Here is a 26,336-nt window from a genome sequence, read left to right as displayed (position 1 = left end):
GCTTATTCAAATTTAATGTTATCTTTGTCGTGTAAATAGGTTTTAAGAATGATAGATTGGAAAATTTATTTAAGTTTTTATTACGTGTAATGTAAATAAAGTATTGCATCATTTAGTTTTGAGCTAGTAAAGTTTTAAATTTTTCTAAAATACCAAGTATACATAAACGCGTTTGAATGAACTTATGTGTTTTTTTAACATGTTTTTATTAACTCGCTTTTTGTCCGGGTAGAATTCTGTAATTGATTTTAAACTAACTTACTGACTAACCCGATGAGTAAAAGATTAGAAATTTTGACCATAGCTCAGAAGTGGATGACAATGCATTCTCATAACCCTAAAAATCAAAAAAATAAATAAAATTTTTAACGTAAAATGCTTTTATAACGGACTAAAAAAATAAAATAATAAATAGCTATTAAAATACTTTTAAGATTGGAAACAAAAAAAATGGGGCGCATGCAGCAGACACTACTCTCTGTATACTTATGCACAGTTATGGGCATGCGCTCCATGTTTTTCGTTTCCAATCTTACAAGTATTTTAATAGCCATTTATTATTATATACTTTTTTAATAGAATTCAAAAACATAAATTTCGATAACTTAATTTCCAAGAGACTGTTCTTTCCTCAAATGTAATAATTAATCAAACTTCGATGTTAAAATGAATCATAATTATATCAATATTTTCCAGATTTGAATACAGTTGTTAAAACATCAATGTTTTGAAAATGCTGATGAATCAAACACTCGATATAATAATTTAAAACACGCCAAACAGATACTTCCCTAAAATCACATTTTTATTTTATCCTGTTTGTAGATAATTATTCAAGCATATATTATCTCCCTTTAGGAAACATTTTGGCTCATTTTAAATTCAACATGATGGTTCAATTTTTATGATTGAAAGTGTATTATTATATAAGCTGGTCCATTTTAATATAGCAGAGTTTCATCAAATGATAGTTAAAATAATGCTAGTTCCTCAATACATTTTTAAAGCAAGGCGTCCCTAACTTTTTGGAACGGAGTGATGACACACATATCACCACAGCTGGCTTTCGAAATTAGCTTATGCTTTAAATTATTAATAATATTCACAATGACATACTTTTTTCTCTAACCGCCAAAAGATATATTTGTCCTATATTTTTATGTGTAAAACTAACAATTCACTTACTGTGCGAAAAGTTGCTCCTGAGTGAAAAATTGCTAAGCAACATTAAACAAGACTAAGCTTTAATAGTATATTTTTAAGTACATATGTATATAATGACTCGCAGTTTACGATCTAAAATTTTAACATCATGAATCTATAAAAGGGCCCTTTCCCGGCTGCAACTGTATTATATCATTTGACTCATATGAATTGGATCACCTTGTATGTCAGTTGAATAAAATATATTTAAATGTAATGTAAAACATACAAAGCGCGACTACGATTTAACGGTTTAAAAAAATAACAATAGAAAATATTTTAAAGCAGTCTAGCAGTCTCCTTGTTTGCTTTTGAATTTTTCGACAGACAAAAAAGTATATTTTCAGTAACATTATACGTCTGTATTTCCAATCTACCTCGCTCGTTCCTATCCAACGTTAAACTCTTAGAATCATATTGGAATGTCCCTATGTATGTTATATACAACCACTTCGTTTTGTATTTCTTCATTATTTTGCTTCAAGGAATACGAACAAAATTATTTACTTCCATCAAGAATCAAAATTGATTTGCATATTTTATATAGAAAAATTCGCAACGCAGGAGTTGCGTTAGCTAAGCGAAATCCCCCGGAGATTGAAAAAATAACACATTTTTCTTAAAATCGAATTTTTAATTTTTCAATAATTCCTCCTACTTAATGGATGTTTAAAATGAACAAAATTCAAATAGCAGTACAAAAGCAGTAGCTCCATTTCCTTCGGCAATTCGCTAAAATTGTAAATCTACCTCCGAAAAAAGTAAGCAAAATTGGCTGAGAACTATCCTAAAAATTAGATTTCTAATTTTTATTTTATTATATTATAATAAAGTATTGTGATCGAAAAAAAAAATCGATATCTGAGTTTCAACGGAAATACACGTTTTGAGGGTCCCTGATTACAAAAAAGGGGTTTTTTAAAAAATGTTGCGTCCGTCGGTATGTCTGTTACCAAGCTGGAGCCTTCAATTTTCAACCGATTTTTCTCAAACTCGGTACATAGGTTCAGTTTAGTCATAATTCTAGACGATTTTTGGGGTTTTCTCAAAAACTCCTCTAACGATTTCGATTAAACTGGGCACAAAGCTAGACCTTAAGGTGTTCCTAGGATTGGTATAAGCCACATATCCGGGAAAATTCGAGAAGGCCTTCAACCTTGGGAAAAACTTTTTTTTGGGGTTTTCTAAAAACTGCTCAAACGATTTCGATTAAACTAGGCACAATGCTAGACCTTAAGGTGTTCCTATTATTGGTATAAACCACATATCCGGGAAAATTCGAGAAGGCCCACACTCTTGGAAAAAACTTTTTTTTGGGATTTTCTTAAAAATGGCTCCAACGATTTCAATTAATCTTTGCACAAGGCTAGACCTTAAGGTGTTCCTAGGATTGGTATAGGCTACATATACAGGAAAATTTGAGAAGGCCCACACCCTTGGGAACACCTTTTTTGGGCTTTGGGTTTTTATTTAGTAAACTGTTTACGTTCAAGTGCAAGTGCAATAAAACCTCAAAAATCCCAAAATCGCATGATAAAATCGTATAGTTATTCAAATTGTTCACATAATCAAATAAATCAAATAAAGAAATAAATAAAACTGAATTAAGCCAAATTAGTGAAGTTAAGAAACTAAAGCTTTTCCTTCTTTTTAAATAATTCTTACAGTTGCCTGCTTTCAATCAAAATATTACAAGAATAATATATCCATTTTATAATATAATAAAGTCTTGTCCGATGTTTCGGACCGTTTATTTTAATTTTTCTTGACGCTATCGAATTAAGAATTGACTATCCAAGTACCTAAACCCTAAAAATTAATTTATAATTTCATCACCGTAATCTCTTGTAGGGCTTATGTCCAATGATTTCCGCTGTTTGAACAGTTAGTTAGGCTAAAGTAGTTACCAGGAGACTGAGCAAATGATATCAAAATCGCCTAGTTGACCGTAAGATATTGCCACATTTGGATTTCTTTCTCATTTACCCGCTTCTAACTCGGAGGAAAATGAAACGTATTTCAAAAATGATTCAGATAAGTTGAAATATATGACCATTCACAGAACTTATGACAATAATATTCGTAAGACTCTGTTTATTTAATTTAATTCTACTGATTAGCAACAGCTCTAAAAAGCAGATTTCCTCTAAGATATGCAGAGGAAATCGACTCTGACAAACGGATAGACAGACAGACAGACAGACGCGAGACTGATTCAATAGGAGTTTCATCGATTGACGGAGTCTTAAAAATTTTGACAAAAATATTATCTTTCTTAAATCACTACAACATTAAACCTAATATATTTTGATTTAACTGACATCCCCACAGATAATACCGAATAATTTTTTATTTCAAAAAAGTTTATTCCATGAATGTAAACACACTACTTATGGGAGTAAATAGTAAACAAAATGCAATGTTTATTTAATTTTCTTTGTTAGAAAATAAGTATGTTTATTTTTCATCATAAGAATAAAAGATATTAGATTTCATTGTTAAAATTTTTCATAAAATATATCTTTTTTTATTTTATTTTATTTATTTTTTATTTAAAACTGAGTTTTAGAAGAGACAGACATATTAAATTGAGATAAACATAAAAACGGTGGAATATATTTTTTAAACCATATGTGATAATTAGATAATAATGTCATTATGTGCAGGTATTCAAATTTTACTCAATAACTAAAAATGTTGAAATATGCTGCAAGTATCTTTACTTTTGCTATTTAAATCTAAAACATCATAAGCTAAATAATATTTTCAGCTTAATATGATTGTATAATCAGCGGTAACATATGTTTGACAGCAATTTCGCCCTTAAACCATACGCAGAGTCTAAGTAGGGTACGAATAAGTATGTTACTTGTATATTGAGATAGAGGAGGGGCACAATGAAAACTTGCTAGGTCCACCAGATAGATTTTTATACTTTGCATATATGTAATATGCAAAGTATAGTAAGTTTAGTCTCAAGTTTGTAACGCTTTAAAATATTGATGCTATGAACAAAATTTTGGTATAGGTGTTTATAAAATCACCTAATGAGTCCATTTTCGGTCTGTCCGTCTGTTCGCCTGTCTGTCAACACGATAACTCAAAAACGAAAAAAAATTATCAAGCTGAAATTTTTACAGCGTACTCAGGACGTAAAAAGTGAGGTCGAGTTCGTAAATGAGTAACATAAGTCAATTAGGTCTTGAAACCATTAGAGATAGAACAAAAGTTTATATGTAAAAAATATTCCTTATAAAAAAATAACTAACTTTTGCTTGAAACATTTTTCGTAAACATCACTGTTTACCCGTGAGGGCGCAAATTTGGCGTAAATTGTATAGTATGTATTATATGGGAATTTCAGTTATATATGTGTGAAATGAAACAATGAGTAATGTGATAGAGTAATCAACACTGTCTATGCATGGTATTTCAACAATTAACTCAGTCTTGTTTGTTTTCACTTGTTTTTCAGTAAAAGTTTTGTTTGAACAGGTATTTATTAGTTCTTGAAAGAATGAATGTTTATATCATTTTTATCAATAATAATACGATTATTGAACGATTGATTATTGAGCGATTAAATATTATCAGTATTTTAGTAGATATTACAAAACAAAAAGTTTTGTTGAAGATTCAAATTTCATTCAAAACAACTCATGAAAATAAAAACTTTGTTAAATAAGTTAATTGAATAATATTGTGATTATCTGATATCAAGTTGACAATTAACATTTAATAATCTGTACTTATAATAAAAGCATGATAAGCAGTTTGTTTATTTGTTTATAGCTCTTTCTCGTGGTCATAAAAACGGAAGAAAATACCGAAGTGAGATTTAACAAAGTTGTATAAAGAAGAAAAAAATACAAAATTTAGATACAAAATCCTCTGTTCATTTCAAAGTTACATTACAAAGTTACGTTACATCTAGAGCGGCTGCGTGGTGCTCACACCAAATTTTGTTATAATTAAGTATCGAATTTGCAGCTTCGATATCAATTAACGAAAATACTGTACCGAAATACCGCCGCATGTACATATTTTGAGAAAATTATCCATGCAGATCGAAATTAATACCACTTCTTTCTTTTAAGACAAAATTTAATAACAAAATATGAAAGTTGACAAATAAATTAAATTTTATAGAATTATATAAAGAACTTGATATTTTGTGTTCCAAATTCTAGCACGTACGACGTACCCATACTTAAATTTCGGAAATACACTCAACGCCAAAATTAATGCAACAAATTTTTTATCAAAATTTCACTTAATGTCATTTCGTAAAGGCTGATCGTAAATTAAAATTCCCATGTTCATCTATTCATTATAAAGCTTGAAGTCTCTATTTTACGATTAGTTGAACTTTTCCTTTTTCGATATCTCATAAAATGTAATGCGTGTGTTTTGCCTCTAAAACTTTTCATAATTTAACACTATGTATGGGGTGCATTGATTTTTATACCATGTATATATGAAATATATGATAGTATATTAAGTTCAGTCCCAAGTTTGTAACGCTTAAAAATATTGATGCTACGAACAAAATTTTGGTATAGGTGTTTATAAAATCACCTAATTAGTCCATTTTCGGTTGTCTGTCCGTCTGTTTGTCAACACGATAACTCAAAAAGGCAATAGGATATCAAGCTGAAATTTTACTCACATAAAAAGTGAGGTTGAATTCGTAAATGGGCAACATAGATCAATTAGGTTTTTGGGTACGTAGGACCTCATTTTGTAAACCGTTAGAGATAGAACAAAAGTTTAAATGTAAATAATCTAAAATATTACTTATAAAAAAATAAACAACTTTCGTTTGAAACATTTTTTCGTAAACATCACTGTTTACCCGTAAGAGTGCAATTAGGCACAAATTATATAGTATGTATTATGGGAATATCAGTTATGTATGTGTGACATGTATGTATGTATAATATGACAATGTAATCAACACAATTTATACATGGTATTTCAACATTTAACTCATTCAATTGTTTGTTTTCACTTGTTTCTCGTAACTTTCACCGAAATTTGTATAAAAATATTGTTTATTTTATTTTTGGTTCGAGTGTATATAAAACTCTCAATCTTTTTTTCTTTTATCAGCGTTAATCATAATCCAATATGGTACGCATATAGATATATGTTAGTTATATATAATAAAAACAAAAAATAAACAAATATTGTACAATTTATCAGGGTACACAACATAAAATACGTCGAATTTCGCAAGGTAAAAAATATTATATTTATACCATGTATATATGAAATATACATAGTATTATAAGTTTAGTCCCAAGTTTGTAACGCCTAAAAATATTGATGCTACAAAAAAAAAATTGGTATAGGTGTTCATAAAATCACCTAATTAATCCATTTCCGGTTGTCCGTCCGTCCGTCCGGCTGTCCGTCCGTCCGTCCGTCCGTCTGTGGTCACGATTACTCAAAAACGAAAAGAGATATCAAGCTGAAATTTTTACAGCGTGCTTAGGACGTAAAAAGTGAGGTCAAGTTCGTAAATGAGCAACATGGGTCAATTGGGTCATGGGTCCGTAGTACCCATCTTGTAAACCGTTAGAGATAGAATAAAAGTTTAAATGTAAAAAATGTTCCTTACAAAAAAATAAACAACTTTTGTTTGAAACATTTTTTTGTAAACATCACTGTTTACCCACGAGGGCGTTAATTAGGTACAAATTTTATAGTATGTAATTAATATAGGAATATCAAAGTGAATATCTTTTGTTATTTACATGACGTCAAAAAAAACAAACGACTGCGCATCAACACTTGCGCATTATATGAGAATATCAGTTAAATATGTCAGATATGTATGTATGTGAAATGTGACAGAGTTATCAACACTGCCTATACATGGTATTTCAACAATTAACTCAGTCAATTTTTTGTTTTCACTTGTTTTATATAAATTTGAAATTCTATATCTTGAAAGAACACAACACCCAACATAAAGCACCTTTTCAAATATTATCCTTCTTTTTTTTTTTTGTTTTATACTTGGTGTGTATCATGTAAACATTTCATATCTCATGAAACTGAGGTTAATATTATACAGTAAGCTTTTCTAGAAAATTAATAAATAATTTTGTATAATAAAAGTTTTTAGGCTTATAAAAATTATAGACCCTTTGACAAGGCGGATGCCATTGGATTCTAAATCGGGGTTTCTATATTTAAGATTCTCTAAGGCTTAATATTCTTCTTGAATCGAACAAATAATTAACACACAATGAGTATATACTTCAAGTCACATTTAGAATTGTTCCAGCGAGCATGGATGATCCGCCACATATTCGTTGTGCCTTTTTCCGCCCAATCTTTTTATTTTTATTTTGACTCGCTGATTCCGAATAATGGAATGCTACATTTTCAAAAAAACACAGCATCAATTAGGTCAAAAGTTATTGCAAAATAATGGTTATGATGAGTCCATAGAATATTATACAAAGATAATGCGAGGGATATACTACCCTGTAAGTGGATGCCAGATAGTCCTATGTGTCCTTGTCGTAGTCATATGTCATAATCATATGATGCATAGAGATTTTGTGTAATGTAAACAATATTTAGCCAATGACATATAGATTAGACAAGGACACATAGGAACTAATTGGCAGTCTTCTCTCTCATTCATCATATCGCAAATTCTGGAACATGACGTTCTCTATGTACAATTTTCTATCGATACGTCACTTACCTCCATTTTGCCCGTTTTTAGTGACTCATAGCTCATAGCGACTCTTCTAATAGAGTTAATAGAATATATGATCACTCATTTTATTGAGAAAATCTTAAAAAATAAGATTAAATCATTATTGAACGTCTCTGTTGCAAAATTAGAAAAAGCGAAAAAAATGTGCCGATTTACCGATTCTTACTGTTTATAAGCTCTATCGGACCTTATTTGCAACTCTTTTAACATACATAGATAGAATTTTTAGTAGTGTGGCGTTGCGAATTTGGAATCAGCGGATCAAATATGAAGCGAACCACCATTGGTCGCTGTACTAAATGGTTTTAAGTAAAAAATAGTTTTTGAATTAGAAACTTTTGCTGCACTAATATCTCAAAAATAAATTTTAACGTCTATCCGTCGATTATATATGATGATTATACAGAGTGGACTATTTTAATCGATAAGTTGAAATATTTTGTAGGAAAAACTAAATCTACTAGGATAACAAAAAAATTTATTGAACAAAAAATGTTGACTTAGATCGTGTCACCTCGAACACGTATCCGAGAGATTCAATCTGAAAATAGAATTGTTTGGCTATAAACTAGAAGACATTGATAGTCACAGGCGATAAACAGTGTTTTTAAACACCACATTTACAATTTACTTATATTCGATTTACAAAAAACTGATTCCAACAAATAAATAGTTGTTTTTTGTGAGTTACAACTTTCTAATTTGAAGTATTATTCAATCTCTTATCATTAGCGAATTCGGTATAATTTTAAGATGACACAACAGGCCATTAAGGTCAAATTAATGATGTCTAGCAAATAGGCTTCTTTCGATCCAACAATTTTAGTTTAAAAAAATTGCTTGACATTTTACTACCTACAAAATTTAACAATTTATGGACTAAAATGATCCAGCCTGATTTTTAGCTCTATAAATACAGATAAGAAGACTTGTTGGAAAAAAGGTTTGGAATGTTTAGAATATAAAATATAAATTACACATAATTGTTTACCCATTGGATTTAAAATACTAAAAATTAATATAAATATGGTTTTTCCTTAAGTTTGTTTTAATAATAATTTGTGTGACCTAGTATTTTTTAACAAAAATTTTCGATGAATAAATAATAATTATATATTCATAATTTAAATGAAAAAACTTTTAATGAACTTAGCATTCATATAAATTTGGTTTTATTATCATACATTTAATCGATACTTCAATAAACGACACCAAAGAAAAATTATTTTTTAACTAATATTTCATTTGATTAGAAGTTTTAGAGATTTTGTTTACAAACTTATGTAACGAAAAATGTTTGCAAAACTAATCAAAAATAATTTATAAATATTTTCTATGTTTTACATTTCTAAAAAATATGAACAAATTATTAGATTAGCAAATTAATAAATAAATACAAATAAAATGCAATTTTTAAGAGAAGTATTTATTATAGACCGTGAGTGAAAATGGAAAGCAAAATTCCGTGATTTTCTTGACTTTTAGTGAATTGATAAAAATTAGTTGGATAAGAATAAAATAATGTAAAAAACTGAAAATTGTCAAGTGCCTAAAGAATTAACAATTTGGTGAGCTTCGTTTAGAAAAACAAATTAATTTCTGAGACAGACAGTATCGCCATTTAGGTTGTCAAGGGTTTTCGATTAACATAAAAACGATAAAAAAAAACAAAATCATCAGAACACACAAATCAAAATAGACGGATTTCCATCAATTGGATTTCCACTTAGGCTACGAGGAAACGAAACCACAATTTTCTTCTTTATCATTTCTCTAAAATAAGTAAAAGAATAATAAAATTGTGGCTTCATTTTAAGACGTATGTATTACGCCGTCATTCATTATATACACTTTGTTCTTATCCTGGCGCGTAGTCGCAATTAATTATCCTAGTGATTGTACAATTTACACGTAAGCTTTTAAAACTTTCTCAAAAACAATCTGTATATTATTTTGACATGAATAATACATTTTCTCCAAAGATAGTATTTTGGTAGGTATATTATAAGGCCCGTTTGTAAGTACATTATCGGTTAACAGCTAGGCTTGTACAACAAAACAAACCCTCATATCGTTGCAAAAGTACCATATATATGTATATGTAATATATGTGTATGGTCTTATAGTCAACTCTCTAGAAAGTTGAGAGAAATGTTTATGGTACACTATATGGTAGAAACGAAATCGATACACTGACGACGAAAGTATTACACAATAATGCTTTTCTCTGGTAGAGAATATACATTACTACCCTAGATATTGTATGAAAAGCAACTTCGATCACTACCCGTCTACGACTCCTTTACTTCTTGTAAGAAGCAAAGCATGTTATTATTTATGTGTTATGCTTTGGTATTTATTTCTTTGTATTCGATACAAAGTGAAATAGGACTAACTACATTACCCCAAATTTATTTTTAAACAGTCATAAATCAATTAAATGTAAAATATAAAAAGATTTTTATATTCCTTCTGTTTCTTTGTTTTCTTAAGAATATATTATGAAAATATTTATGTACCTGTTGCAAAGGAAAGCTTATAAACTTCACTCTTTGTTTACTTTTGATTTTCTGAGCTAAAAAAAAACTATTTGCCGTAATTTACAAATACAATTTAATTTTGGTTATGTCATATACAGTCTGATCATACGTCCACGATTGACTATACCTCTTTTACTACCATAAATACCAGTAGTTCGATGAAAATGACGGCATTGTCTAAATTCTCCTTTGAACAGCTCTAACTAAATATAAAAAATTATGTGTATGGCATCTGAGTTTTCTTATTTGTTATTATTTGGCAAATACAGGCCTAACAATCAGTTTGGGCTTTGAAAAGTTAGGTAATTTCCGAAAAGATAGAGAACTCTCTAAGTCGCTTATACGTGATTGTAATTATGAGATGCGTTAAAACCATCGCATTAAACGAGCCGAGTGATTGGGATACAATTCTTAGAAGAAAATATGATTTGAAAAAATTTGATCTTTTGTAGAAAATTTGAAATTTTGTATTTTCGTATATTATCAAGAGAATAGATTTACCGCAATAATTTAAATAAACGGTCCGAAACATTGGACAAGACTTTATTATACCATGTATATATGAAATATACATAGTATATTAAGTTTCGTCCCAAGTTTGTAACGCTTAAAAATATTGATGCTACGAAAAAAATTTTGGTATAGGTGTTCATAGAATCACCTAATTAATCCATTTCCGGCTGTCCGTCCGCCCGTCCGTCTGTGGACACGATAACTCAAAAACGAAAAAAGATATCGAGCTGAAATTTTTACAGCGTACTCAGGACGTAAAAAGTGAGGTCAAGTTCGTAAATGAGCATCATAGGTCAATTGGGTCTTAGGTCCGTAGGACCCATCTTGTAAACCGTTAGAGATAGAACAAAAGTTTAAATGTAAAAAAATAAAATATGTTCCTTATAAAAAAATAAAAAACTTTTGTTTGAAACATTTTTTTGTAAACATCACTGTTTACCCACAAGGGCGTTAAATAGGTGCAAATTTTATAGTATGTATTAATATAGGAATATCAGTTGTGTGTGTGTTGTGTATTTAAAAGTGAATATCTTTTGTTATTTACGTGACGTCAAAAAAACAAACGATTGCGCATCAACACTGTCTATACATGGTATTTCAACAATTAACTCAGTCAATTGTTTGTTTTCACTTGTTATATTATAAAATTGATATATTATTCTTGTAATATTTTTATTGAAAGCAGCCAATTGTAAGAATTATTTAAAAACAAGCAAAGTCAGTTTCTTAACTTCACTAATTTGGCTTAATTAAGTTTTATTTATTTCTTTATTTGATTTATTTGATTATGTGAACAATTTGAATAATTATGAGAAACAGGTCTTTATTGGATTTAATATAATATTTAGAAGGATGTGCTTTGGTAAGGATGAGGTTAAGCAAATATTACCAAGTTACAAAAGTGTCTTAAAAAGACATTTTAAATAATATTTGATTAATTTTTGGTAGGGTTGATTTTACCACTTTTTACGATTTCATCCCCTCAGCTCCACGGCCCCGGGGGGGGGGGGGGGGTCCCAGAGGCGATCAAACCAAGGACCTTGTTGATATAAACTCTGATACTCTCCCCTCCCCGCTGTCCCCTCAGCCTCTCCCTAGAAAATCCCATTTTCCTGTATTTGGAAAGGTTTTCCCTAGGGTGTGGGCCTTCTCGAATTTTCCCGGATTTGTAGCTTATACCAATCTTAGGAACACCTTAAGGTCTAGCCTTGTGCCAAGTTTAATCGAAATCGTTAGAAAACCCCAAAAATTCTGTTTTGGCCTAGAGGGAAGTACCCTTGAAAAAAGGCCTAGAGAAAAAATCGTCTGGAATTATGACCCAACTGAACCTATGTACCGAGTTTTAGAAAAATCGGTTGACAATTGAAGGCTCCAACTTGGTAACAGACATACGGACGTACCGACGGACACATTTTTTAAAAACCACTTTTTTGGAATCAGGGACCCTCAAAACGTGTATTTCCGTTGAAACCCCGATATCGATTTTTTTTCGATCGCAATACTTTTCATATACATAAAAAAATTTGTTTTTGTTATTTGATGTAGGTACAATTATTATTATTATTATTTTTTTTTTTTTTTGTGATACAGCTTTTTAAGTTATGATGGCATAGTAAATTTTATTTACTACAATTATGAAAGTTACATTTTGACTAAATTTAATCGAGGAATTTCTCGAAATTACAAACAATAAATAACAAATTCTTAGCTTCTTGATGGCTCACTAGATTTGAATATTACTAAAACATTTTCATTAAATTACATTGTGTATTTATTAGTCTGAGTAGTCCGATAGTTTTGGGCACATTGTATTCGATAGATTGAGACACACATTCGATACAAATCACTTTAAATACAGTAAATGTACTTCAAGTAGATATTGTACGTGAGTACTGAGTACTGGTGAGTGCTATATGTGAGTACTACTGGTATAGATTGTATGTTGTTTTTATCACGGGATACTACACTAAATATAAGACTGTATTAATAAAACCATGCATCCTATATTATCTACGCTTAAGGTAGTTCCTCCGCGACAGTCCAGTCAAAAAGTTTTGGACTAATACTATCATTCAGTGCATTAACTGTGCTATGACTATTATACATATACCATATATTATTTTCACAAGACTGTAGTTACACACTAATTTATCTCCTATACGTATACAGACACACACTATGATATATACGTTTACCATTAGTTTCTATATCCTCTCCATAAAAAAACATCGCTAGAACGAGTTATTTATTTAAGTTTTTTATCGAAACTATATGGTAAATAATTTTTATTTTTTTTATATATTTTCTAAATATAGTATTCTACATTATATTAGTTTTTCATAGAGATGGTGAACGTCATTCATTGATAAATAAATATAATATTTGTAAATTTGTGTATTTTTATACGCTTCTCCCATGTACACGTACAAATTGCGTCACTTTTAATTGCTAATATCTCATGTATGGCATGGTAAATCATCTTCTAATTTTAACAGCATGTGTAATATGAATTAAATATTTTATATTCTGAGTTTTGAGAAATTCTTGGAATATCACTTTCGTGTAGGTACTACCTTAAGGTAGTACATCGTGATAAAAATAACATCATACGTATTTAATATTTATTTTGTTATTCAAATTATCGATGGGTTATTTTTAAAACTTTTTCCAGTTTTGGGTACAAAATTTAATTCCTATTTCAAAAAACGTATTTTGATATGTTTGCTAGAACTGATAAATGTTTTATTTTCTTGCTCAAAGTGTTGTAATCCCGAAAAAAATTGGTGTTTTCTTGATTTTTCAACACTAATATACATTTTTAACTTAGAAAATATTGATAGTCAGAGGCGTTAAACTTTGTTAATATTATAAATACCTGTAGTAGTTAAAACTTTCCTCTATCTATAACTTACTTACAAATTTAATTTTCTACGTCCTAGATATCCTAGCTTTTTTTATTCCATACCTTATCTGCTCTATTGGCACATACTAATAAAATATGATTTTTATACGATGTTATTACGAGTACTTGGAGGAAAATATAGAAAAAAAGTGGCATTTCAATTATTATTTAAGCATAATCATTATATTGTATCTTTCTATCGTATCTTCGTATATTATAAATGTTGCGCTTACTTTTTTATTCAGATTTGCTTTGTTTTTTTTTTCTGGTTTCAATGATTGATTATGAATTTACCTAATGTATTTTTTTTAACTGAAAGCAGTACAAATTAAAATTTTGTTTCATTCCTTTTGTTCAGAGTTTTTAGGACAATAATTAATGGTATATTTAAAAAAAATGTAAACTTCCTTAAAGAAGCCTACAAGGAAGTCTTACGGTAGTGGTCTCGACAGTAGATTTTTACAAATAAATATATTTTCAAGGTTATCTCAGATAAATCAATAAAATTTTACAATATTATGAGATACCATAAAATGGTTGTAAATAATAGTAGTATGTGATATTAATGAATAATTCAAAATTTAATTAAACCCATTATTATCTTTTTAATTTATATAAATGGTGTGAAAATATGTTAAAATTATTATATATGAACACGAATATAGTTAAAACATATTAAAATATTTTTATATATTCCACTTATGTTTAAGCATTTCTATAAAAATATAAATATACGATATGTACTCCATAGTGTTTGGAATGTAAAAATTATTTTAGCTTATGATTTTTTTTTTATATTGCAATTTATGAAATTCTGAGAATACCATTATATTACTTCTATGCACAAATTTAACATACTATGTAATACAGATAGACCGGAAGATGATGGTGGGTCAGGGTTCAGAGGTTTTAGTCTTAGGTTAGGTTAGCTTATATACCTGTATTAGAAAACCTATTTACCTCACTTAAATAATTACTTTGAACAGCTTTTAGCGAAGTTCATTATTTCCATGATTCTATTTCCATCGCTTCTTCTAGATATAATTTTGAAGACTTTACCCAATTTTTGAACAAAAGTTTTTCCGGCGTTATTTTATCGATAATATCTTTTAGCGACTAAAACGGTGAGTTCAAAATCACTGAACATTCCCTTTCTACTGCAAGTTTTGCCAGTTTGGAAACTTACACGTTGAAAAATTTCTGTTCGTTTTTTCGAAACAGCTACGATTCTGTATACTACAATTTGCCATGATTATCGAATGAATTCTATGATAAAATCTAGAATAAGATAACGATTGTAATAAAAGTTGCCTGTCGTTTTCCAAGGGCAAAAACGGCTTGAGACAGAAAAAAATATTGTCATATTAACTGCAAGTGGTCAAGTCAGAATATTAAACAAAGAATTTCAACAAATTACTGTGTGCATCGAAAAGTTATGTCTACTTCATAATCTTCAAGGCGGGCCTGGTTATCCGAACGTCTTCTCGGATAATTGTTCCACTTCATTATCCATTTCCAAAACCATTAATAGAGTTAGAAGCCCAATTCACACTGTTTAGTACATCGCTAATTTTTATCCCCTAAACGAGAGAAGTTGGGAGATTACTCTCTGGGTTGTAAGTGTGTCAAGGTGGGCAGGCATCATATATACCCAATTATCACTTATAAACAGCATTTTGCAGGTGATATTACTCCACTTCCCACTGTTTAGTATACCGTTAATTTTTATTTCCTAGGGGAGAGAAGCTTCGAAATAAAGGTTGTATGGGTTCCCAAGCATCACATTTACACAAATGGAAATCATTTTCTTACTTATAAAAACAAAAAAACTATATACAGAGGTCTTGTGGCGTTCTCGATAAATTTTTAGCATTACTTATTTAAAAAATTTTGCTTGTTTAATAAAAACTACTTTTAAATATTTAAAATATTTTTTTAAATAATGAAGTATTGTTCTAGTTTTTTTTGTTGCTGTAAAAAATATGTTTTCAAATAAATAATTCTATGTGCGAAATAAGTATGTACAGAAGACACACACAAAGCTAATGACTTGGAAAAATTGAAAGTTTTATTTACTTATTTTATTTTTCACTGGTATGCAGAAAACCATGTGCATAGAAATTGTTTGAAAGATTAAAACTGAACAAAATACTATACATTTTAACGGGAGAGATTTTTCCATTTTAATAAAAATGATTCTGGAAAAAATATTCGAATAATAATACTTGAATTTTTAAGATAGTCTTAGTCTACTTCATAATTGGTAATAGATAGATGAACACATGAAATTAGAAAGTTGTTATTGAATAAAAAAGTAACATTTTTTGTTCGAAACATTTTTCTGCAAACCATACAGTTTAGGCAAAAATGGGCGGAAATTTTTTAGCCAAAATTGTTTTTTCGTATAATTGTTTCTGTGTAATCTAAACACTCTTCGAAAAAAAAATTCCCAATAAAAGTGGTTTTTGTTTCTAAACAGACTGTTGTTGAATGAAGAAATGCGAAAAAGAAAATGTTTTCTATTAATTACTGTCTGAACTATTCGATTTAACAAAAGATTGTATCAAACAAAAAATTATTATTTTATCATTAATTTCTTATAATAAGATATTACCATAAAATGAAGGTGTAATGTTTTTAAAGCCATCTCTGCGTTTAAAAGAAATTATAGTAATAAAATTAAATGTAAGCTTTCAAAATATCCTCATTAAAAATTGTATACCTTTTAATTGGAGCATTTTTAGAAAACTCTCTAATTTGACCAATTTCTGTAGCAATGAGTTTATTTTAACTGTAAATCTTACTGCGATTAAATTAGTTTACATACAGAATGATAAAAAAACGAAAGTGCAAAAATTTAATAATTTTACAATTCGAACTGAACAAAAAAATAGAAGTTTTGTGCATAGCCAGCTTACGTATAAAGCAATTTAACCGGAGTCAATGTATCGGAAAGTGAGTTGCGTTTTTCTTACATTATGGGGAAACTGTTAGAAAACCTTCACATGGTTTGCAAAGACATGCTTACATGCTGGAACGGCAACCTGTATGCAAACTCAATTACTTTGTTCTTATCTTAGCAAAGGCTGTTTAGTCAATCGATCATGTCCTCGATTTTAATTGACAAACTGGCTTCCAGTTTCAAGCAGGCAAATGTCAAGATATTTTCGCGCCTTAGCCCACTTGGATTTTTACGAGTATTTTTCCAAGCGTTTTTGCCAATAAAAACTTTTGGTTTTCTTGTATCTCACGTGGTTATAATAAAAAACATCCAAAAATCAATGGATACGCTTATTTTGTACAATGTCTTCAAGAGCATAATACAAAAAATCAATATTTTCTAAAGCAATTGTTTTTAATTCTTCGAAATCTGGGCATAAACATGGTCCTCGCGGCAAAATTTTCATTTCCTGTAAGGTAGGTTAGGTTGGCTGTCCACGAAAGACACACTTAGGCCATAGGGCACATTGTGATACCATATATGTGTATTACCACCTTTTCGCTGATAATTTCATTTATCAGTTCCTCAATTATTTCGAGAGGTGGAATGCACCTTCTTCATGCATATACCATGCACTACACCTGCCCATCACAACCATTAATTAAATTAATTTTTTGTTGTGATAACAGGAATCGAACTCGCTACCTTAGGTATACTACATACAGAATTGATTACGCTTTAACCAATTGAACTACCTACTTGAGTTGACTTCTCGTTGGTCATTAAGACTTTTTTTTTGAACATCTTGTATAACTTTAATACGCAATTAATTAGGGAAGCCACATGGAAAAATCATGAATGTTACCTCGAATAAATAAAGAATTCCCAGAATGAAATTTTCACGACACTCAAATTTATAATGTGTAGATTAAAATTATTAAATACTTTTTCATATTATTTTGATAGACAGACATCATAAAATATCGTTTTTTTTTTAAACATAATTAATTAACACATTATAACAAATTAATTTATTTTTGTTTTTAATGGAATAAGGAATAATTAATTAAATTATTAAATAATGTAAATCTCTTGAGAAAAAAAATGAAAATATTTTGAACAACCTTAGGCGGGGAATGGTAGAAACCGACTTTTTATTATAGTTTAAATTTTATTATGCAAAAAATAATAAGAATAATAGTATAGTCTATTTGACAATATGATAAATAGTGTCATCACCATACCACTCACAACCACTTCCTAGATCCTAGTAATCTAAACCAGCCAATGTTTAAGCAGTAGTTCAATAATGAATGTAATGTAAAAATTTTGGTCCTAATCCCATCTATACCTACTCCAAATTGTACACGACTACCTAAAATATGGATCGGTTCTGCATTCCGATTTCCATTTATTTTATTAATGCCACTTCTTCAGATTTGATCGGTGGTCTCTAGATATCATCTAGTTTCTCCTGACTCCGATATCAAACATGAATTCTCCAGAGTTCAGTAAATAAAGAAATTTTTTTATTATTTTTTCATATTCAGGTGAATTCTACGTCTCTGAGCAGCTTTTATTTTAAATTATTTGAAAAATATTCATTTAAATTTTTAATTATGAAAAACTGGGTGTACAAAACATTAAAAATATCGTACAGTATTATGATTCGGTGATAAATTTGTTTAATATCACTATCTCCCGACTTTCTGATTTATTTCGTTATTTCCCGCAACTTCGCGGTGGCAAAGCTATTTTATTTTGATTTAAAATCTAATAAATGGTTGAAAATCATAATTTTATTTTCTTATCGCTTATACTTTGAATTTGGTGAGCCTTCAAATGCAAAAGTGGTCAGAAAAAAAATGAATAAATTGATAGTACATAGACGGTGTTGTACTGAAGTCGTGTGAGTGTGACCCCTGTAGTCCACACGACCCTTGTAGTCCTAACTTCCCAGAAGAGGAAAAAACATTGAAAAAATAGGTCTTGTTAGCCTTCATAGATTATTCTTCGAACGTGTACTGCAGCTTATGCTGGAACGATCATTATCTCCATAGATAAATGATGTGTTTTAACCACTTTTCAGATTTTTATATTCATTTTTTTCCAGTTGTTTTATTACCATTATAAAACGGCTCTACTAATTCTGCTGAAAAGTCAGTTCTTAAATACGCGATTACGTGTCGAATAAGCCGAGTCACGTGTTATAACTGGTTCGCGAGATAATCGAGGCAAAAGAATCCGAACGAACATACGAACATACGCACATACGTACACACACACACACACACACACACACACACACACACACACACAGACATCACATTAAAAAGGTTTGATTCGGATATTGCGGCCTTAAAACCGCGGAAATATGTAAAACAGGAGATTTTCAAAATCGGCCCCATTACATTAACTTCCTCTGGGAAGTTAAAAATAAATTCAACGTATCTGTATTGCAAACAAGATCAAAGGCTTGTCTTGTACAATATTAGATTTAAGATTTACTCTTACTTTGAAACCGTTGCACATTCTGTAGATGTATTTAGAATTACTTTAGTATAATAACAATGTCATATAATATTTACAGTGCGTATCAAATTAACTTAGACAACCTAATAATTTGGCACGTTATAAGCATAATGATAATAATAATAATTAAAATTATAACATCGAACATTGTAAGTAACACAAAATATGTAATGGGGTAAGATGTAGTACCCCTGATACAGTGTATATTGATTCATTGTGTAGTCTCTCAACAGACATTGCTATAGCTATGAAATAGTAACTGTATGAAGACGGGCGGAAAGTGTTAGCTTTCGTCAAGTTGTCCTATACGAAGTTGTCGCTTTCCGACTCCGTCGAGCAGAAAAATAGTGTACACGCCACGGGAACAAGTAAAGAATGTCTCAGACTCATGTTTCGGACAAAGATTTGAATATTATGTTTAATTTTAAGCAAATATTTATTAATTAAATGTACTTGCCAGAAAAGTATGGAAAGATCTATATTTAACCACAAGCTTACTGATAGGATTACATCTAGCACTATTAGATCAATAACAAAAATCAAAGATGAAACTGTCAGTATTAAAAAATTGAAAAGGAAATGGCCCGGACATATTGCCAGACTAAAAGATAATAGATGGACGACCAGATATACTTCATGGTTACCATTAAATTTCAAACATGAAAGGGGCTGACCACCAACAATGTGGAGAGATGAGATTGCAGAGATTTGCAAACGGTCAGTGGACTAGAAAATCTGTTATTAGGGAAGTTTGGAATACACTGGAGAAGGCCTTTGTCCAATGGGGATAATTCAGGCTATAATTTAATCTAATCTAATACTGATATACCGACGTAATTTAATCAAACTTGCTAATTTAATACGACAAAAGGGCTCCAGGTAGATTTACAAACACTAAAAAACAACAAAAGAAAAAAATGTCCGGATTTTCTGAAAATTTTTTTTGGCAGCCCTATCTGCCTAACATTCTGCCCACCTTCTCTGGCCAAATGACTGGCGACGCCCACAAACTTAGCCGTCATTCACCAAATATGTAACTTACGATAAAGAACTTCATTCCAACAAACAAACAAACTGACACATTCCTGTTTATAATATTCGATTCGATTTCTGTCCTAATATTGATAATTATTTATTATCCCATTATATTTATGTGATGTTTATTGGTCGTACAGTCGTACTACTTACAAGCTACAGCGGACTGATTTTATTTTATCAAACGTTTGTTTTGTTTTGTTATAAGTGGGTATATAAATTTTATCATTTTCAAACAATGTTCTGGAATGCTGCCATTATGTGTATATTGTTTCTACTTTGAATATTTATTTATTTATATTTTTTAAACATTTTTTTTTCCTATACACACCATTCTTCTTTATCAAAATGTTTATGTTTTATGTTTTATTTATTGTCTTAAATAAATGTTGTTGTTTGTATGTCGTATACAGTACAGTAAGTATAGCGGTTAAAATGTTAATTAATCTACCATTTTTACCTTCATTTAATTTTTTATAATTGAGTTTATTCTTTACTTTTAAGAAAAAACACGGGTAGTCTTAGTGCACTTAAAATAAATTAACCACGTTAATTTGATTTCCCTATTTACTTTAATTTCTTGCTTCTAAGTCGTCGTTGTATTTTTAAACCATAATTGTGATTTATTTGTTGACCATAATTGTAGGAACTAAAATAGGGTATTTGACTATTTTCTGAAATCCATATTAGATTATAAGATTTTATTTTTAGAGTCAAGATTTTTTTTTAACGCACAGTTCTACACAATTGTGCAATTCTACTTCTGATTTGTATAAAGTCCATAAAAAGTGTTTACTTTTAATTATGTTATGTATTTACTATGTATAGGTACTATGCATTCTAAAATTTGTGATATCACAAACTTAATCTTTTAGAGAGTTTTAATATGTTGTGTGCGTAGTCATGGTAGAGACAATAAAATCGATGCCAGCGCTCCCAGTGAAATATTTTGGCGATAAAGGAGGCTGTTATGACTAATTTGCAATTCTTTACATGTTAAAGTTAGAGAAAATGTCAAATTAAAATTATTGCAAAACACTAATTAAACTTAATGCATTAAAAAATTTGAAAATAAGAAATCAAATTGCACAAATATTATTTTTCAAATGTAAATTATCATAATTGTTTTTTTTAATTTGTGAGACAATAATATTAAATTTTCAATGTAAGTCATAAATGCAATCCATACAATTATATATGCATCCATACATATCGTTACCATGTAAACGCCTCCAATAAAACTCACGCACGGTGGGAATAGAGTGTTGTTCAAGATAGAATTAAGACAATGCCGTCATTTTCAGCCAAATTGCTTAGGTATCTATCTATGATAGCCAATCGTAGAGAGCTATAGCCGCCTATCTTTATATAGCGGAATCAAAAATGTAATTGTATTATCTTTACTCTACCTTGAGTAGCTTTAATAATTTATAATTTGTGATTTCGTCACAACGACAACCACTCTAAATCGTATTCAATCATGTGACAGCAACTAAATAAATTTTTCGGATTTTTTTAAATCATTAATTAATCCATTTTTTTGTCAGATTACTTCAAACTTCAAATAGATTTTAGAACATATAGTCTATGAATATATCACTAATTTAATTATGACAATATTTGTCATACTATCAAATAAATTATTATTACTTCCCCTCTATTATTGCATTAACACCAACTTGTTTCATGTACAAATTTCCAACTATTTTACTCACTTTAGGCAGAGCAAAGCTTTCAGAAATCGGATAGGCTTTTCTCTACCTCTTCCAAATTCATAAAATTTGCGTAAGCGTTCTGCCTAGAATACACTACAGCCTACCAAAATTAAATTAATTTCATCTGGAAAGGTTGTCGGAAATATCTAAATGTAGCGGAGGATGACATTTACATATATCCAAAATCATGTTCTAGGGCTTATAAAAGGGCTCAAGAATGTAATCCACTCGCCCTCGGTTAACCTTCCATACATTGTAGTAATCGATTATTTTCGAGAGAAATATAATTAAAAGAGCTTCACATATAAATAATACTTTCAAACAGTAGTTTGTTTCTTTTTGCCATTTTTATTGCATCAATAACAAACCTCTATATCTCCATAAAACAAATTATAGAGCACAAGTTTTGATAACGAACGACGACTGGCAGTCAAATATGGCAGTTATATGCAACCTTTAATCTTAAAAAACAGCAGTGGGGTGTATGAAATGACTTGACCATTAAAAAAGTAGGCTAAGTAAAGTCTGTTATCGCAGTTCTATAGACCTTTTCATAGATTTGCTTTTGCTTCGGACATTTGTCAAAAAACTATTCAACCTAAGAAAGTTAAATATATTTTATCTTTTTCAAGCAGCGCTTTTTGACAAGAATAGAGGATATAAAATATGTCTTTTGTACTATTTTCAATCATCTGAACATTTTTCCACTTTTGAAAATCTAAAGTTGAAAAATTCAAAATGGCGGACAAATTTGTACCTCCATCACTTAATTTCATCACGGAGATTATTATAATTTTTGTTCTATCAAAAAATATAAAGCAATTTAAATCTAGCTCGTTTATGCGATAATTATAAATGAAATATGTTAATCTTAATGTTTGAACACATGGCGTACAAAAAAGAACTTTATGAATCTCTTAGGTTATCTTATATATTATTATAATGTAGACATTTAAATATTTAAATTTTTTGTTACAACTACTCCAAAGTCATATGTTGTATTTGTATTTTTGTCCGTTCGATAAACTTTAAACATGTTAAAAAGGAATAAGGAAGGTAAGTTAGGTACGTTGAAGGGCTGCTGGCTCTGTTATATTGTAAGTTTGACATTTACGATTGTCAATTGTGAACTAGACTTTATAGTCCGTTTATTGAAACATCCCTTTAATATATTTTTTTAAATTCAAAAGTAGTATTGTGGAATTAATTAACCTCCTTTTTTTGTTAGGATTAGTAGTTTTAAAATTTTATGAATATTTGTGGTTTTTTGAAAAGTTTAACGTTGAAAAAATGGTAAAAGTAGATAGTTAAATATATTTTTAAAAAGTTGTATATTCATAAAACTTCTCAAAAGTAGAACTTTCTCGTATTCAACATCAAATTACAGAAATAAATAACAGTTAAAAACTTTTTATCCTACATACATGTTAAAATCGAAAAATCCATTGGAGTTTATTTAATAGCTTTAAACCCCCTTTAAAATTTTACTTATTAAAATTAAAAATTGACAAAAAAATTTTTTTTAATTTAGCTAATTTTAATATATCGTAAATAAACAAAAAATAAAATTTTATGATACTCCTGAAAAAACTTTCTACTCCAGTAAAAAAAGATTGCCAAGAAATATTTAAAAAAACAAAACGTTTTGATAATATAATTTTGAAATAAGCTAGTCTTTCAAGCTTTTCATTGATTTTTATTTATTTTTTGTTTCAGGTAGAAGCTGGTGATGTGATACTTAAAGTAAATGAAACAGACGTTAACAGATTTTCCACGAAAGAAGGTGAATATAAAATAATTCAATTAATAAACCTCGTTATAATTTTAAGTAGATTTTGAAGATAATATACAATTTATTAGGTTGGTCACGTTCTAACACGTTAAAGTTTAAACATATCTACACCGATCATTCTTCTCAGAAGTACAAAACCACCCTCTTTCAAATCCTTAAACGGGGTGTTAACCAATTCGAACGATTCAGTATGTTTTTGATAAAATTTATATACCTAACTCAATCTTATTTGAATTTATGTGCAAAAAACTCTTAAAAATTATTTATCTTCCTCATTCATTTTTCTCACACATTGTTCATTGAATTTGGACATTTTCTACCCTACTCTAAATTATCGGATAAATATAGTTTTGGGATAGACATGACAGGTTACATTCCACTTTAAATTAATCTAAATGACATTTTATTCTTTTAAATTGTCTAATTTTTAATGAAAACGCCAACAAATTTTATCGAAAAACCGGAATTAAAACATATAAATTATTCAATAAAATCATTGCTGATTTTTTGTAATTCATTAGAACAGCACTTCCAACACGGAAAAGGTAGTCGGCACTATCAAATGATAAGGTAAAGGTAAATGCTGCATCGCTGACAGAACGATACGACAATAGAGCAATCTGGAAAAGTCAAATTATTTTCTGAAATCTGCTGAGACGTTTTTATCTCACTGCCGAAAAATGAATATGAAGAGTTGGTTGAAATATTATCTGCGTATCTGTTATCTGGAAAAAATAGGATCGTTGTGTTCAGGTAACACGGAACGCCAAAAATAAAAAAATTATAATGGGTGTCATCTGCCATTTTGTTACTGAAATTTCCGAAGTATTTGTTACTAGAGAAGATCGTATCGGCTCGTCAGCTTCATTTGCCACTTTCTTAACATTTAATCGTATTGTTTTTATCAAGAATACTGATGCTTTTTGGAGCCTCTTGTACTATGTAAAACTTTTCGGATTAAAAACAAAAGCTTGAACTATATATTACAAATGTCAAATAAAAGTTTTGACTTTTGGGGATGGTACAATGTTAATTCTCACTTAAATAATTAATTGATAGATATAAAACGCAAAATTATTAATTATAAATATAACAAAAGTAAAGTAACAAAATTCGCAAAAAATTTTATTTCACATTTCAAAAAAGTATGTCTGAATGGCCCAGAGGAAGCCAATCTGTCCAAAGTAACTACTGATATATCATTTTTTAATATAACTATTATTAAGTCATTTCAAATGTGTGCATTTCTGATCTTTATAAAATATGGAGATATTTAAATTAGACTTACTTTACGATCATTTCTGTCTTTAAATTGAATATTTTAACACTTAGCCTGTTTAGTCTAAAACATAAAACAATACATTTAGTGTGTATTTATAAATATTATATCAACAGTACCTAACGATCGTAGCTTTAAACTTTATCCTGTTATACTACTGTGCCTTCCCGAAGACGAAAAATTGTAAAAAAATTCAATTTTTGTAAGCTATCGTCATGTATTAAAGATGTAACTTTATCTCTTTCACATCATTCCCTTCTCCTTAACCAGAGATATAAGAGATAGTTGGCTAAATCACACTGCCATTTAAATCTTATCACTGTACTTCTATGTTTCTAACAAAATAATCAATTTTTTCACACGGAAGCATTAAACAATGATCCAGCAGGGAAAAAATAAAACCATCAATGTAGAAATAATAGAATATTTTTCAGAAAATCAAGAAGTGTCTTGTTGATTACCAATTATTATTATACAGAGATACTAATGAAAATGATTCGCCGCATTTTGTAGCCTCCAAAACTAAAACACCTACCAGCTTGTACTAATAACTAATAGAAAGAGCTTTACCGGTTTCCTTCCTAAGGAAACACCGCCATTTTCAGCCAAACAGAAGGTACGTCAGGCTACCCCCTATTAACTAGGTGTTAATTAAGTGCCTATATGAAAAGTTTTGTGTTCGCCATTTTGTGTTTTTTTCAATCTTTAAAAAATGAGGGTCTAGCTTAATCTCTCAAAGCTATACCCAAGCAACAAAAGACATAAATAAAAGATTCAGAAATTAAAAAAATTCATAACAAATTTTCTACAGCATATGTATGATAATCTGGATCTTTTTTACTAGAAAATTATAAATTATTAAAAAATGAATCGCTTGTTTATTTTGTTTATTAATGCAAATTGCCAACCTGCGAAAATACCTTAGGGTGGTGTTAATCGGCCCGCTTCCCAATCGTTTGGAGCTTATTTTGCTAGATTATCGGCGCTTAGCTTTACTGCGTTGAAACGCACGCTGTAAGGTAGTAATGCAATAAATTTTCTTGAACAAAATGTTTTCTGTTGAATTTTCATCATTTTTCAAACTCTTATCACTTTGCCTTCTGGTGAATCCCAAATAAACCTGTAATAACAAAAGAAAAACAGAT

At 29.5% G+C, this 26,336-nt stretch overlaps 1 protein-coding gene across 2 annotated transcripts in view; it reads left to right on the top strand.

The window, feature by feature from the left end:
* The window catches only part of LOC123290943 (PH and SEC7 domain-containing protein), a 256,988-nt gene that overhangs the window by 217,122 nt on the left and 13,530 nt on the right, over positions 1-26,336 (top strand). For both annotated transcript variants that reach the window (XM_044871329.1, XM_044871328.1), the window contains exon 2: positions 23,837-23,903. In XM_044871329.1, the coding sequence (XP_044727264.1) occupies positions 23,837-23,903 (67 nt within the window). The remainder of the gene's footprint in view (positions 1-23,836; positions 23,904-26,336) is intronic.

Source organism: Chrysoperla carnea, chromosome 1 (genome assembly GCF_905475395.1).
Source record: "Chrysoperla carnea chromosome 1, inChrCarn1.1, whole genome shotgun sequence".
Taxonomy (NCBI): domain Eukaryota; kingdom Metazoa; phylum Arthropoda; class Insecta; order Neuroptera; family Chrysopidae; genus Chrysoperla; species Chrysoperla carnea.
This window is presented reverse-complemented; position numbering and strand designations above follow the sequence as displayed.